This window comes from Ceratosolen solmsi, unplaced genomic scaffold (genome assembly GCF_000503995.2).
Source record: "Ceratosolen solmsi marchali unplaced genomic scaffold, CerSol_1.0 scaffold17, whole genome shotgun sequence".
Lineage (NCBI taxonomy): Eukaryota > Metazoa > Arthropoda > Insecta > Hymenoptera > Agaonidae > Ceratosolen > Ceratosolen solmsi.
In genome coordinates, this window is record NW_011948445.1 from 637,970 (window position 1) to 653,527 (window position 15,558).

A 15,558-nucleotide genomic window follows, 5' to 3' on the forward strand; every position below is an offset into this window, starting at 1 on the left:
ACACAAGTCAACCCCCGTGGAAGTATTCAACAAGAGCACAGCAATAAGGGCACTGAAAGAATAACTCAGGGCTACATGGGACAGAAACAAAACATACCAGGCAAGGATAGCATGATATTTGTCGCAATCACCCGAGAACCTTCCCTCAAGGAATTATCCACGCATAAGAAGAATAGGAATTCATTTCGCATCACATAAAAAATGGGTATGCTTCGCCAAGTTACAACAAAACGTACCAGGCAAGGATAGCATGATATTTTTCACGTCATCAGAACTCGCTCGCAATCACCCGAGAACCCTCCCTCAAAGAATTATCCAAGCCTAAGAAAAATATGAATTCATTTCGCATCACATGAAAAAATGGGAAGCAGTGGCAAACTTCGCCAAGTTACATAAGGAATACCATTGGATAATTGACATTTAAGGAAATCTCCACACTTCTTGCCCAAGTTGACTAAACCACAATCACAAGACCACTCCACATTCTACCAGTACTGCCAGCTCCCACCGAAGACACGAATTCTAATCATTAATGAATTGAAGATGGCGGGCGGAATGTTACAGATTACAGCAGTTTTGAACGGAATACAAAAGTGGGAGAGGTATGAGCGCGCGAACATTCGTTTTCTAAACACTGGCCAACGAACTCGAAGAACGCTTCTATACCGAAAATTCGAATATACGACTATAATTCCGAAAAGTAATGACAATGAACCCTACAAGGCTATGCCCTATTGACGTCACGACAAATATCGGCATAGCAACAGCCACTGATGCGCGAACGGCGCCGCAAGTTCGTACGAAAATATTTAAGGTGCTGCACTTGACGCTCTCGTCCTCTTGCTAGTACCAATCACGCACTCTCCACATCGGGCTCGCTATCCAACCTGCAATGGCCATTATGAAGCCATAGCAAGCATCAAGCAACTTATAGAACTAATAGCGACGCCACAACTATACCGGCACCAACGCCTCCGTAAACAACGCACCACGCTCGTTCCTTACTACTGCTCTTACTAGTTCAATCAAGCACTCATCACGACAGGATCGCCATTCTACTCATCGGATCCAGCCTGCACGTAAAATACGCCACTTCGCTCGTTCTTACGTCTTACTAACACATTGGCTCCTGTCAACTATGTAAGCAGCAACACATCACGAACGTGCACCAATACCACAACTACATCTGATCTCACAAACACTTACGCAGCAACGCATCACGAACGTCACTCACCACTATAGGTATAAGAGAGCTACTCACGCTCATGTAAGTACCGCACACTATCGACATTGCGTTACACCGATGCGAGTGAATCTCTCACTCATTCAAGCAATGACGTAACACGGACATCCTCCCACTACTACAGCGCTCACCCTACACCGGCGGCTAAGGCGGCACCAACTCGCTGCCCCTACCAGCTCGAGTCTCCCACTACAACTACTCAACTCATAAGGAGAAGGGGAATCACGCTCCAGGCTATCAAGAATACACTTATAGATTTAATATGAGGATTTTCAACCCAGAAACACTCAAGAATTTTCAACTTCAACTATTCAAACATCGAGGTCCCAGCATTTCTTATCCCGGACTCGACAAATTAATGTATAAGTAAAATTAATAACTATTCCTACTCCCTAAAATTCTTATTTAACAGTAAACTTTAAATAAATTGAATTTAATAATTAAATTTTGTCGTCGATACAATAATATTTAATATTTTTATTTAATAGTTGTAAAATATTATAACATTTTCTTACTATTATATTTTTCTTTTTGTCTGTCTATAAAAATCAACTAATCAACAACACAAACAATGTAATCATTCCTTGTCTTGTAAACAATATTCATAAATATTCGCTACTTGCTGCAAATATATAAATTTATGACCATTGTTCGAAATTATAGTGATGTAATTCTTGGCTCGAACTGCCAATGCTTCAATAGCTTAGTTTGCCGCCCGCCCTAGCAGACGCTCGGGAAGGAGTGAGATGAAGGGGCTGTACAAGAGTCGTGAAAGTTGGTTAATTATCATTTATTATACAATTTATTACACAATTTACATATGGGTGTTGTAGAATCTTCTTGACTCTTATATGAAGATACGATTTCTTGAACGGCTTCTTATATAGGATGAATCACTACACAAGATGTTTTGAAATCGTTGAATTGATGAAAATTGCATAGGTAAATAATTACTACACACTTCTTGTCAGAGAGTGTGAGATGATGTTGATGGTTGTCTTATGCCGGTTTTGCTGCCGGCTGACAATAATTGAATAGATAACGTATATTAATGTACTCACAGCGATATCGTAGTTTAAATCTGATCCAAGAATGAGTTGGTCACAATTGCACGTGGCAGAGCAAATGCGTGCGACGTGACTCTTATACTCACAGGGATGCAATAGTTTTGATCTGATCCAACGGTGAGTTGGACACAATTGCACTTATACTCACCAGGATGCAGTAGTCTTGCTCTGAATTACTAACATTTATTTCTGCGCTGAGTGAATTTTAGACTTGGCTTCTATGGACAATTATTTTCTATTACTTGACTTTCCTTAAGATAACTCTTGACTGCCTACGCGAGCCCTTTTCTTACGAAACAGTACTTGGCTGTCCACGCGAACAGCGTGTTCCAATTGTCCGCCGCGGACAGCGACTTTTCGCTGCCTTGTTCCCATCTTTAAGGCCTCTTGCCATGAGTCTTCACTCAAGGAGCTTCTGGTCTTAGTTTTCCAATCAGGGCGCGCCGCTTTTCGGCGGCATGATGAATGTGCCCGCCCTTTTCCCACTTCATAAGAAATTAGGCTTAGACAATGAGAATTTTGAAGGGGTATTTCTGGCGTCTATGCATGAAGTGGAAGATTTGCCCCTCAAAGGGACTCATCGTGGTGGGAGTGATTTTTGGTCAAGCGTCTTCGCTTGGCCTATGCAAGCAGCAACATTTGTCGTACTTGCAATAGATTTTAAGAAATGTTTTTCACTCGATTGTTTTCAAATATCTTACGCCTTAAAATATTCTCGCGTAAACAGGCTGGCCGGGTTTTGATAGTAAGTCGCAAGGATCTTCATTGCATTCAAAACAATTACTACGTCTGTAGCACGAAAGGCAATAAATTGCTGTTTACGAGTTCACAGATGTAGAAACCTTTTCGAGTCTCATGCAACCTTGGCGAGACTTTCTTAGTTTTTTGTATCCGTTCGATAATTCTCTTTTATCAGCTCTTGAAAGTTTTTCTAGTAAATATAATTCGAGAGATTTTCTTTTCATTTTAAAATCAAATTATTTGTGCAAATTAGAAAGATTGGTAATTGTACATGTAAAATATTATTAATTTTCAAGTATGACATCTGAAATTGAAATATTGCTATTATATATTTGTGTTCGAATTCTGATCTTTCGACATTGGATTCTGAATGAACGAATATAGTAAGAAAACACTATTATAATTTAACATCAATGGATTTTAATTAATTTAATTAATTTAATTTAACGCTGTTTACTTGTATTTTCCTATAATTTTTAAAGTTCCTTGTTATTCGAGATTCAGAGAATATCTCGAATGTTATCATTTGGGGGGAAATCCCAACAGCTATCATTTCAAGGAAAAACCTGAACTATTAACATTTCGGGGAAATAATTCAACGGTCATAACTTCTAAGAATAATATCCAACGGTCATTGGAGATTTGGAAAAGCCGATACATCCGAAATGATACAAGTGCACGTCCATTGTTTCTAGCGCCATGATCGGCCCCTTTCTTGTTAGCTAACAAAGCTGCCGCGTGATTATTTAGGACAAGCGCACCAGTAGACTTTCAGTCATTGACGCAATCAACATGCCATTCACCCATAAAGACTAGTCGGCCAGCAAGCTACTCACCACGATAGAAGGAAGACGCATCGATTCTTCTGTGCTATAATTAAAAGGTGTTGACACTTCTCCTTCATATCAAGAAAACTCCAGACGACACAAGACATACTCCCTGATTAGGAGCGTGTATAATCATTGCTGATCCTTGCAAAATCAGCAACAATTTATCACCATCAACAAGGAGCATTCGTAATGGTGAACTACTCATTACAGGATCAGATCAAGGCTGCCGCATCACTGTGAGTTAACAAAGTCTGTGCATAATTATTGCTAGTCCTTACAAGACTAGCATGACACTATTATAAACATAGCAAACCAATACTCTAAGTAGTATTCATAATTATTGCTAGTCCTTGCAAGACTAGCATGACGCTATTATTGATAGCACAAATCATACTCACTAATAAGGAGTGTGCATAATAAGTTGCTGACTTTTACAAAATTACAACATCACCATAATCAAGGACCATCTCGGGTGGATAAACCATGCACCACAGAAACAGTTCCAAGCAACGGCATCTTCGTGATTGAATATAGGATACACCCTGCCATCGAATAATTTCAACACATTAATAATGTAATTGTAAATAAACCTTAATAAACCATATTTATCGAAGAAGCACACACTGTACTTTACTGTCCTTCCACTTAACTCCTTCTCAAACACCCGCTAGGGTGGGTGGGTGGTAAATTAAAGCTATCGAAACATTGGCAGTTCGAGCCAGGAAATAAAACAGTTTCGCATACTTGTAAAATCGGGATTATAAATCAACTTTCAATTTCACTAATTACGACATATATTTCTTTTATCAGTTAAATATATTCAAAAATAAAAAATATCAAAAAACTATTACTTATGAGATCATATTTTATTTAAAACAATTATTTAATTATTACCAACTTTATTATCAGATTTAATTTTTGTTTTAAATACATTATCATTCTTCACAACCATTGAGAACCTCAAAATTTTTTAACACACATTATTTATGACTCTAAAGTAAGTAAAAATACATTGGTTATAAGTAATTAGAAATTGAAATTATTAAATAAATATTAATTAATTCATTAGATTTGCTATACATTTAAAATATAGCAAATTTGCTAAATTTTTAAAGGTTTGGCACCACCATTTCCTTGTTAGATTAAATTTAACTTTTCTACACTATTAAAATCTTCAATATTTGAATCTGATGTAATGTTTCCTGATATATTATTTTACTATCATCGATATATATAAATATAAACACAAACATAAGTAGTATGAAATAATGCAAAAAATATTAAAGTATGGAGACAATTGAATAAGTAGTAATATTACACATAGCAATTCTTTTTAATTAAATGCTTAAGACGTAAATCTAATAATTCTAAATTCTTTATTTATCAGATTTTTCTAATTAATTCTAATATATATATATATATATATATATGAATTTTTGTAATGAAGAATATATATAAATGTATATTCTTTTTCTGTACTAATTTTATACTATTTATCTTATCTTTAAATCAAAATTATATTTAATTATATAATATTGTATACGAAATCTTAATGCTTTTTTAAAAATAATATATTACCTAATATTGAATTTAAAATAGCAAAATAAATATAAATATTAAATTGTTATATACATATATAATTAAGTATATCTTGGCACATCTACACCATTAAATTTGAAAAACAAAAAAAATACACACTAAGTGACAACATAACATAATCATATATTGAATTACTATTTATTAATTTAATATTAGTATTACTTCAATTAATATACTAAAAATATAGAAAAATATAGGCTCCTTCTGCAAATTTTACAATGTATAATGTTAACTATTAAATATATTATATAATTATAATTAAAATTATCAATGTTAGTTACTGATATATAAATCTGAATTCATACTGAAAAACTAATTATATGTATAATCAGTACATAAGTAATAAAAAATAACTACAATTATTAATTTTTTATATTTCTACTTATGTAAAAATATTGAAACAGATAGTTAAATTATTTGAATATTTGTTTTTTCATATTTCTTTATGTATTTTTTAAATAATAATCAAAGTTTATTTATCTTTACAAGTTGTATATTATATCAATATGTATTTTTAGTTTTCACATATTTTCAGACATTTTAATAATTTAATCATTTGAAATGTATATTTTATAAATAAAAGATAATTTAATGGTATAACAAATTCTCTACAATGTAGAAGCTTCTCTATCAGGTATATTTATTAATCCATCTATATGCCAGTAATACTTAGGTGGACCAGAACTAAAACAAAATTTATTACTTAATGGTTCTTCATTTTCAACGTAATACATTAAATAGAAATTGCACATTTCATCATTATTCGTATTTCCTACATAAGTCCATGTGTCAAGCTCGCTTTGCATTGTACATCGAGCAGCTAATCTATCACCATATTTTATTGTTCCATTATAATGAATATTGTAAAACATTTGTGGCTTAAGAGGATCACGCTTTCCAAGTTCTATCCATTTATTATTTCTAATGACATACCCAGATACAATTTTTCCTAAACTATGCGTATGAACTCTATAAGCAAATGGATGAATCGTCTTGTTTTCTGATATTTCACAAGATGATTCCATATATTCTACACTGTGAGGGGGAATTCCACCACCAGTTCCTAATATATATACACCAGCTAATTTATTTAAAGGCTGCCTTGTAAGATGTAATGTAATACCAGAATCATCTGTAGTTCCATCCTTAAATTTATCGATATGTGCATAATGTATTTGAAGTACTAAATATTTTATAAGAGAACCCTTTCCTACTTTAAATCCCACATTATCTGGAAGAATTAGTTCAGGTGCATCTCTAGCCCATGCATAAATAATCTAAAAATGTTATAAAAACTTTATAAATATAATATAGCTATCCCCTGTTAACAATAATATTGTATAGTACTTACTTCAGAACTATCTTGACATGGGCTAGCAATGGTCATAAATAAACTTTCAGTAAATGACATTTCTCCGCAATTCCATATTGGTTCAGCACTTCCTGGTGTTGAGCAACTATATAAAATAATATGATGTGCAGTATTCATAGTTGCATTCGGCTCAAATCCAACAATATAGTAAGTATTTTCATTGTCTATTTTTACTGGACTACAAAGATATAATTCTGGCTAAAATGAGAATTGTATAAATTAATTAGGAAATTATTTATATTACCTTTAAATTTTAAAAATAAAACAACTCTAATTTATAGTTATTTAGTTCATGAATTACAATATATGAGTATATTTTTATCATAATCGCTGAAATATTTTTGAAAAATTATATATAAATATTTAATAAATATAAGAATCTAATAAAAATAATTTACATTTTGTTTAGAATTAAATATCATTTATTTTCTATCTTTTTTATTTAAGTAATTTCTAATAATTATTAAAGCATATTTGAATTTGTTATTTATTAAAAATAAATAAAAATTATGTTAAAATTTTTTTATTTTAGATATCAATTTTAGTATATTTACTATCAATAATTCAACATCAACTCTATATTACTAACCTTTAAATATATATAAACTCACATTGTAATACATAATTCAATATAAATTTCTAATTAATAACAATTGTTTTTCTTATGTATGGACAAATATTAAAATTTTAAACTTTAATTAATAACATTAATTTAATAATAATAAATTAATCCAAATAAAATTACAAAATACTTACGATGCTTGGTTGCACATTTGGCATAAGAAAAGAATATTTTTCTACAGTGTAACATTTTGCAAATTCACAAATAAGCATAAATACAGTTATTGATAAAAAAAGTCGTTTGTGTTGCATATTTTAAATGAATTAGTATATTTATTATTAGCTACAAATTAATGCATTAATATACTTTTTTTTCAATTACTTAAACTGTTTTGAAATTACTCTTACCATAATATGAAAGTTAATCACTGACTCTGCCTATTGATTTTAACAATGGCCTTAAAGAAAGCAATATCTTTCCAATTGACGTCATGTATGATGTCATATAGTATAATATTGATTTACAAAATAAATTATGTTATGGGCAAAGCCAGTTACTTCTTTAGGATTTTATATTACTAATTCAAAATAAATAAGTTTAAACTACCTTTTTTAGAAAATTGAAAAAGAATATAATATTAAGATTTTTTTAATTTTTGAATTATATATAAATATCCATAATTTTAAAAATCTTCATAAAAATAAAGTACATTAGAGGTTAGTTACTTACACATATATCTTCAATTTTGAAGATAAAGAATTGATACATAGATTTAACAGATTAAAAAATATATAATCAAAATATTATGTTAATTATACATATAAAGTATATAAAATAAATGTAACTAAAATCTAATGTCCAGTACGTTTCATTATTACTATCAGTAATAAGGTACAAAAGAAATGTTTTATTAAAGAAATAATTTCGTAATAAGTTTAATATTAAAATTTCATAAACCTTTATTAAACTGGAATTGTATATTGCTTGGCTATTTCAAAGCATGTTCTTGATGAATTTGCAAACAATTTAAGTAGTAACTTATCAAAGTATTTGGAAGTAATATAATGATGTACTATATATTTAAATTAGATGCAGTTACTATAAGGTATAAAGAAATTTTATGTAATTTATTTTAATTTAAGAAAACATAAATAACATTTTATTATTTGTTTTTAAATTATTATTATTTACATTATTCTGGAATTAAAATTTTAGTTAATAAAATTGTATGAAACTATTGAAAAATTATGCAAACGATAAATATATATCTAAGAGAGCATTTTATATGTGAGAAAATTTAGAAACTTGAGGCATTATATTAAAATCCTCTTTAAACTTTTATAAAACGATTATTTAATGCCTTAATTCCTTTCATAATTCGGTCTCGTTTACCAATTCAAAATTGTGTAACTTTTTGATATTTATGACTTTCACAGATAAAAAGATGGAAGGAATAATTATTTGTCAACAACAAAACTGTTTTTTATCTTTGCAAACCTGACTGCAGTTAATAACATGCTATTTCGAGATCAGTATCATATGGTGAATCCTTTTGTGTCCCTTCATAGCTCCTGAGTTTCATAGGCTCAAATGATCATAGAGGTTCCTTACAATGCTCAGGAGTTTGTTTATTGTCATAGATAGTGCAATATTTTATTATTTAATTACATGTTATGAATATATATATATATATATTATTTTTTATGTTTAAATAAACTTCTAAAATATTCCTTATATTCTGTCATGTATTATATGACAATAATATTACCTCGATTGTGTATAATTAGCAAGTAGTAGCTTGGATATATATATGTATATGATAGCATTTGTGTATTTTAAGTAAAAAGGCTGTTCGTTTTACTACCGTAATCATATATTATTTTAAAATAAATTATAGTTGCGAAAAAAATTAAATCAATAATCAACATAAAAGCAAATAGTGGCGCTATTAAGTTTAAAAATTGTTATATATAAATTTTATTATTTATCACACATGCATATATTATGTATATATATATATATATATATAAATATATAAATATACATACAAATAATCATTTTTCCATGAACTAATTAAAACAAACCGTTTATTTTTCATTTTCCAAATTCATTAAGATATTATTAGAATTACTCACCAAATAAATATATATTACATATTACATTGAAACAAGTTTAAGTATGAATATTTATAATTTTTATAAAGTAAATGAAAACATTATTTAATTATAAAAATCTTGTTAAAAAAAGGTTAGTTAATTGTATGTTTAAAAAAAGAAAATAAATAAGACCTTAAAACTATAATTTGATATAATTATTTTATAATATAAATATTTTAATATTTTTAAATAATTTATATTAATATTTTCTAATTATTTGTTTCTTTTAAATAATAACATGTTTATAAGGTACTGTTTTTAATAGAATACTCATTATCTCTGTAATACTTATAAATGCACATTACTACTATCTTCTATTGATGTGTATATCTCGTATCTGATCTGTTAGCCATTCAATTGCAGTTTGCAAGCCATCACCAGTAATAGCATTTGTAGCTTGTATATGCCAAGGTTTATTTTGTATTTTATCTAAACCCAAACATGTCACAAGATTTATGGTTGTTAATGAATTTGGTAGATCAATTTTATTAGCTAAAAATAGGATTGGTAGTTTTTGACCTGGGAAATAATGATTAATATGTAATTTAAATAAATAACATATTTTTATTTATGTTAGGTTTTTTATATTATTTTCAAAAATTTTAATTAGTAAAATATTTTCATTAAAAAAATGCTACTTCATTTATTAAGCACATTATATAGTTTATATTATGAATTTAAAAATAATTGTTTTTAAATTATATTTAATGAATTAAGTTATTCTTTTACTTTGAATTTCATTCTCTTTATAAAATTTACTGTATTATTTTATCATTAGTTTTTATTTTACACTTCCTACAAATGGTTAACTAATTTTAAGTTTCATGAAAAAGGATTTGATAACAAAAACAATAATTTTTTCAATTATCACATTTTTAATTTAATCAAATCTAATAAATGTAAGTACAAATGAGATTAAATTTGAAATATTTTTTTTTAAGAGTTTAGGATTTCAATTAAGTAAGAGGAAAGAAAATTTTATACGACACTAAACATTCATGATGTAAATATACTATCACTAGTATTAAATACAGTAGTAACAAAGACTAATGTTCACTATTCATTTATATAAATATAATACTCACTTTCATATTTGATTCAATTAGATTTATATTTTTGTTTTTTTTTTCAAAATTATAATAAAATAGTAATATAAGTACCCCATAATTTGAAAACCATTTTCATAAACTTGGTGAAGCTGTAATTCATTTAAATATAATCATAATTTTTCATTTTATGTTTAATCATAATATAATACTTCAAACATTTCTTTTGCGAAAGTTCGTATATCTAAATAGTAGGTATGAATAAATTAATACAAATTTTTTATTGTGGACCAAGATAAAATATCGTTGTATTATCGTTATAATAAATTCTAATACAGCATTGAATAATATAATATAAAACATAGCGATATAGCTAATACTATAATAATAATAATAATAATAATAATAATAATAATTCTTATTATTATTATTAGTAGTAGTAGTAGTATTAATATCTAGTAGTATAAATATAATAATTATATTAATAATTAGTAGTAATATCAAATTTGCATTGGGAGTTTATATTAAATTAAAAAAAATAATACGAATTTGTCTTGATGTATTAAAAACTACAGTTTATATCGTCGAACGAGAATTGCGATAAAATGCTATGGTTTTAAACGTAAATTTAAATTATAACTCATGAAAAAGGACACCATGAACAATCCATCATTGGAAAATTTAATGGAAAAGTCCGATCAGGATTTGAAACTCATACAAAAAGTAACTTAATCAACTCTCGAAACTCTAATCAAAGTAGACACAGAATTGGGGAAAGTAATAAAAGAATCCTCCCATCTGACGATCGTAGATCGCCTTCCCTCCCTATAACGAAAATAAAAAATTTTGAAAAGAATGAAATGAATAAAATTAAAAAATCCATAACTAATATTGGTAATTTAAAATAACAAAGAATCAAAATCTGAACGCTTAATATGCAATAAATATGAATGAATACATTTAAAAGTGTATTTTAAATATTATAGAGATAAATTCTACATTATCATAGTAAATATTCAGAGTGTTTGAAATACTATTATTTATAGTAACTGAAGATTTAATGATGTAATAATTGTCAACATATTTTCCACATCCTTATCGAGTCTAACAAGAATCGAATTTGCATAAACAAAGTTTATTTCCTTAGGTGAATTATTAAGGTTAAAAAAATTCTGAATTCTAGTTCTTGAATTTATCTAATATGGTATACTATTAATTATAATTGTTATATTCCTTTCATATTTCTTTTTCCATCAATATTTTTTTGTTTTATTTTAATTTTAACAAAATTATCATAATATATTATAAAAATTTCTATAAATTAATTTGTGTAGTTAAGATCATATTATTCTACATAGTTTGAATTGAAAAAAGATGCCACATAATTTTATATAAAATACATTGCATTGATATATACACGGCAAATATAAAAATTGAAACGGTAAAAAAAAATGAGAAAAAATAATTTACAATCTATAATTTAAATTATTAGACGATTTTAATAGTTGAAAATATAGGGGAAATTTATCTAAACTTATTTCCCGATATTATGATTATATTTTTTAATTTTCTAATCGGTCTAATATAAATAAACAATGTACTGATAGTGAATAATGCAAACAAAATAGAGTAACAGCGTGTAAAGGAATTTATTAATAACCAAGATTCATAATTTATTTAAAGTAAATTTAATAAATATTAATTACAAGTTTAAATCGACGTAACGATTGTAATATCTTTTATTGTTCTTATGAATATTTCTTTTAAATGTATCATGAACAGAACAAGTAACATTTATTAGTCTTATTTCAAGTACTCTATAGTGTTTATAGTAACATTCATAATCTAAAGAAACTATTTATATAGCTGCGTAATTACAATCTATAATTTTTGTATATTTATAATCTGAATATTTCAAATTTTATCTTCAAGAAAACAAAGTAATCTTTGATACACTAATATTTTTGTGTATTAGTAATATACTTTTTATTTGGTGTTATGTTTACATATCCGTGAATGGTTATTAATATAAACATAATTTGTTTAATATAAAAAAACTTTATTACGAATTTATTTTAAAAGCAATAATCATAGCATTCTTTAAATTTAATTGATACACAAGTGATCAATAATTATACCTGCAATTTCTGGATGTTGCAAAAGCATATCCAACTCTTCTTTTACTACAACGATTCGTAGTTTATCATTACTATCAACAATAAAAATGATACCGTGACAGCCTTTATAATAATGCTCCCATAACGACCTATACCGATCCTGTCCAGACATATCAAATGCTGTAAAGCCGATATTTTTGACTGCAATAAATAATTTCATTTGTATTTTGTAGCTGTCAAATAATTGTGAATATATTAATTGAATCAAATACTAATAAATATTTACAATATACGAACTATTGTATAAGTTATTAAGTATTGGAAACTAAAGAATAACACGTAATACTGTACATCCTAAAATTGAATCCATGGCCTTTTGTTTTCAAAACAAATACTGTTCCAATTCAGTTACAAATACCTATGCATTTTTTTTAGCCAAAATACAGTGTCAAATTTGACCCACATATTTATATTATTTTCATTACATTAAAATATCTTGAATTCAATAATTTCAATTTTTAAAATAGGATTTTTTGTTTTATGAAAAATCTTCATATGGTATATAATTACGTACAGTTTAAAATGATTAAATATTTGCTTTAAAATATAGAAATGCACAAGATTTTGTTTATTTATTATACAATAACTACATGAAAGAAATGAGAATACAACCATAAAACAATTCAAATTCAGGAATTAATATACAGAATTACTTTAGTACATTACAATTTAAGAAATGCATGTCTAATTATGTTTAATTCTTTTTGGTTTATTTAAATGATGCCTATGTGAAATATTAAATATTAATTTTAACTTTTCGAGTAAATAACTAATTAAAATACGCATAATAAGCTTATTCAAATTTGTAAAATTTTTTAAATCTGGCAAAGTTGAAACAGCTATTCTACAATTAATTCATTAATACGAAAATCTTAGTTACTACTATTAATTTTCTGTTAAATTAAATTATACTTTATATATCCTTATACTTTACCTTTTAGAAACTAGTAAAAACATGTATACTTCAGACATATTAATTTTAACATAATGTAAACAAAATTTTATTGAGTAATAAGTTATTTATAAGAAAATATATTCATCAGTAAATGGATCAACTTTATGAAAAAAACAAATTCAATGATCGAAGAAATGATTATTCTAGACAATTATAGACTAAAATACATACAAATACTTTTATAATATAAATTTCATTTTATAATAAACATGTCTTTTATTTTAAAATCAATCACTTAGTATAAGTATATTATTTACATTATCTATTTTATTATTTATAAGCCTTTATATAGGCTATTTAGATAATTTTTAATAGATAAAGCTTTCACATTAATAATATATACAAATATGTTGTTCAAGCACTTCAAAATTAATTTATATTAATTATTTTAATAATTTAAAACAATGCTATTAATAAACAGATCTTAATTTTATATTTTATTATATTACATCATTGACTTTATAAAATGTATATACTGAATTAACAAACTTAAATGTTTATTTCTACTGCAATGTTCATGCTCTCTTATAGTAGTATGTTCAAGTATTCATGTTAATTCAGAATAATATTTATGAAATAATATATACATAGCCTTTTATTATTTAATACTTTCCAATTTAATACAAGTACAATACAACTTTATTACAAGATTATTATAATACCAATATCTATAATAAAAGATTTATTTAATTAAACAGAACTATAATTAATTGAAAAAAATATTATGTAGAACATTTGAAATAAATTATATATAAATAATTATATAATTTTTTTATTTAAAAATTTTTTAATTATTTCAATAAACAATTGATTAAGAATTTATTCTATATATAATATAAGTACATATAGATATTAAATCATTTATTTATATATATAGTTAATTAATTTTTAATTGAATAATTAAAAATAAATTAGCCAATACAATTTACATATGTTTACACAATACAATCATATGTTTAACTCTAAATATAATTATTTAAAACTAGAAACAAGATATATACACTGTTTAATTCAATTTTATGTATTTTAATAAAATAAAATTCATGAAAATATTTATTTTTGAATATTATTATCATGAAAAGTTTATTTTCTTATAAAATAAATAATATGATAATAAAAGAATGGATGTAAAATAATTAATTTATATTTTTTAATAAATTACTTACATGCAAATTTTTCGACACTAAATCCAATAGTGGGAATTATATCTGTACAACGCTCATTCTGATTCTTAAAATGATTTATCACTGTTGATTTACCACTATTGTTAAGACCTACTACTAAAACATTCACTTGTTTCTTACGCAATCCTACAAAATTAGCTAAATGATCAAATAAACCCATCATTCTTTATAATATTAATCCAATTATTCCTATTAATGTTAATTAAGCTAGCTAAGCATTATAATATTATACACCCATATATTTCTGTATAAACACTTATTTAATATTATCTAAAGCTACAATTATTGTAATTAAAGTCAATAATCCAAAATTCAAGATATTAGTGTCCAAGGCAACAAAAATGACAACATTCCAATGTGTATCATTTAGTTACAGATTATTTAATAATTGATACTTCAAACATGTAGTTTTGCATTACATAGATTTTATTATACTTATAGCGTTTCATAAATTTATGAAGAACCATCTGATAGTACCGAAATTATGATTCTATTAATATTAAATTGTAAAAATAAATTGTTAATATACATGAAGTAAGTCTAAAAACAATAATATAATTATCTTATATATTTATTTTCGTTAGAGAAACTTTATTTATAGAAATATATATAATTTATATATAAAT

The 15,558-nt window shown here is 26.2% G+C and overlaps 2 protein-coding genes across 4 annotated transcripts; both read right to left on the reverse strand.

The window, feature by feature from the left end:
• Positions 1 to 6,020: 6,020 nt before the first annotated feature.
• Positions 6,021 to 7,958, reverse strand: Phm (Peptidylglycine-alpha-hydroxylating monooxygenase). Of its 2 annotated transcripts, none has more exons than XM_011504421.1 (3): positions 7,822 to 7,958; positions 6,832 to 7,050; positions 6,021 to 6,757 (listed from the first exon to the last, which is right to left on the reverse strand). In XM_011504421.1, the coding sequence occupies exons 1-3, from the start codon at positions 7,822 to 7,824 to the stop codon at positions 6,089 to 6,091; spliced, it is 891 nt and encodes a 296-aa protein (XP_011502723.1). In that variant the 5' UTR covers positions 7,825 to 7,958; the 3' UTR covers positions 6,021 to 6,088. The 2 variants fall into 2 exon arrangements, with proteins under 2 accessions (XP_011502723.1, XP_011502722.1); XM_011504420.1 differs by lacking the exon at positions 7,822 to 7,958 and adding an exon at positions 7,609 to 7,747.
• Positions 7,959 to 9,816: 1,858 nt separating this feature from the next.
• Positions 9,817 to 15,151, reverse strand: Arl6 (ADP ribosylation factor-like 6). Of its 2 annotated transcripts, none has more exons than XM_011504419.1 (3): positions 14,915 to 15,151; positions 12,755 to 12,934; positions 9,817 to 9,999 (listed from the first exon to the last, which is right to left on the reverse strand). In XM_011504419.1, the coding sequence occupies exons 1-3, from the start codon at positions 15,093 to 15,095 to the stop codon at positions 9,878 to 9,880; spliced, it is 483 nt and encodes a 160-aa protein (XP_011502721.1). In that variant the 5' UTR covers positions 15,096 to 15,151; the 3' UTR covers positions 9,817 to 9,877. The 2 variants fall into 2 exon arrangements, with proteins under 2 accessions (XP_011502721.1, XP_011502720.1); XM_011504418.1 differs by having other exon boundaries at positions 9,817 to 10,089; positions 14,915 to 15,150.
• Between the last annotated feature and the right edge of the window lie 407 nt (positions 15,152 to 15,558).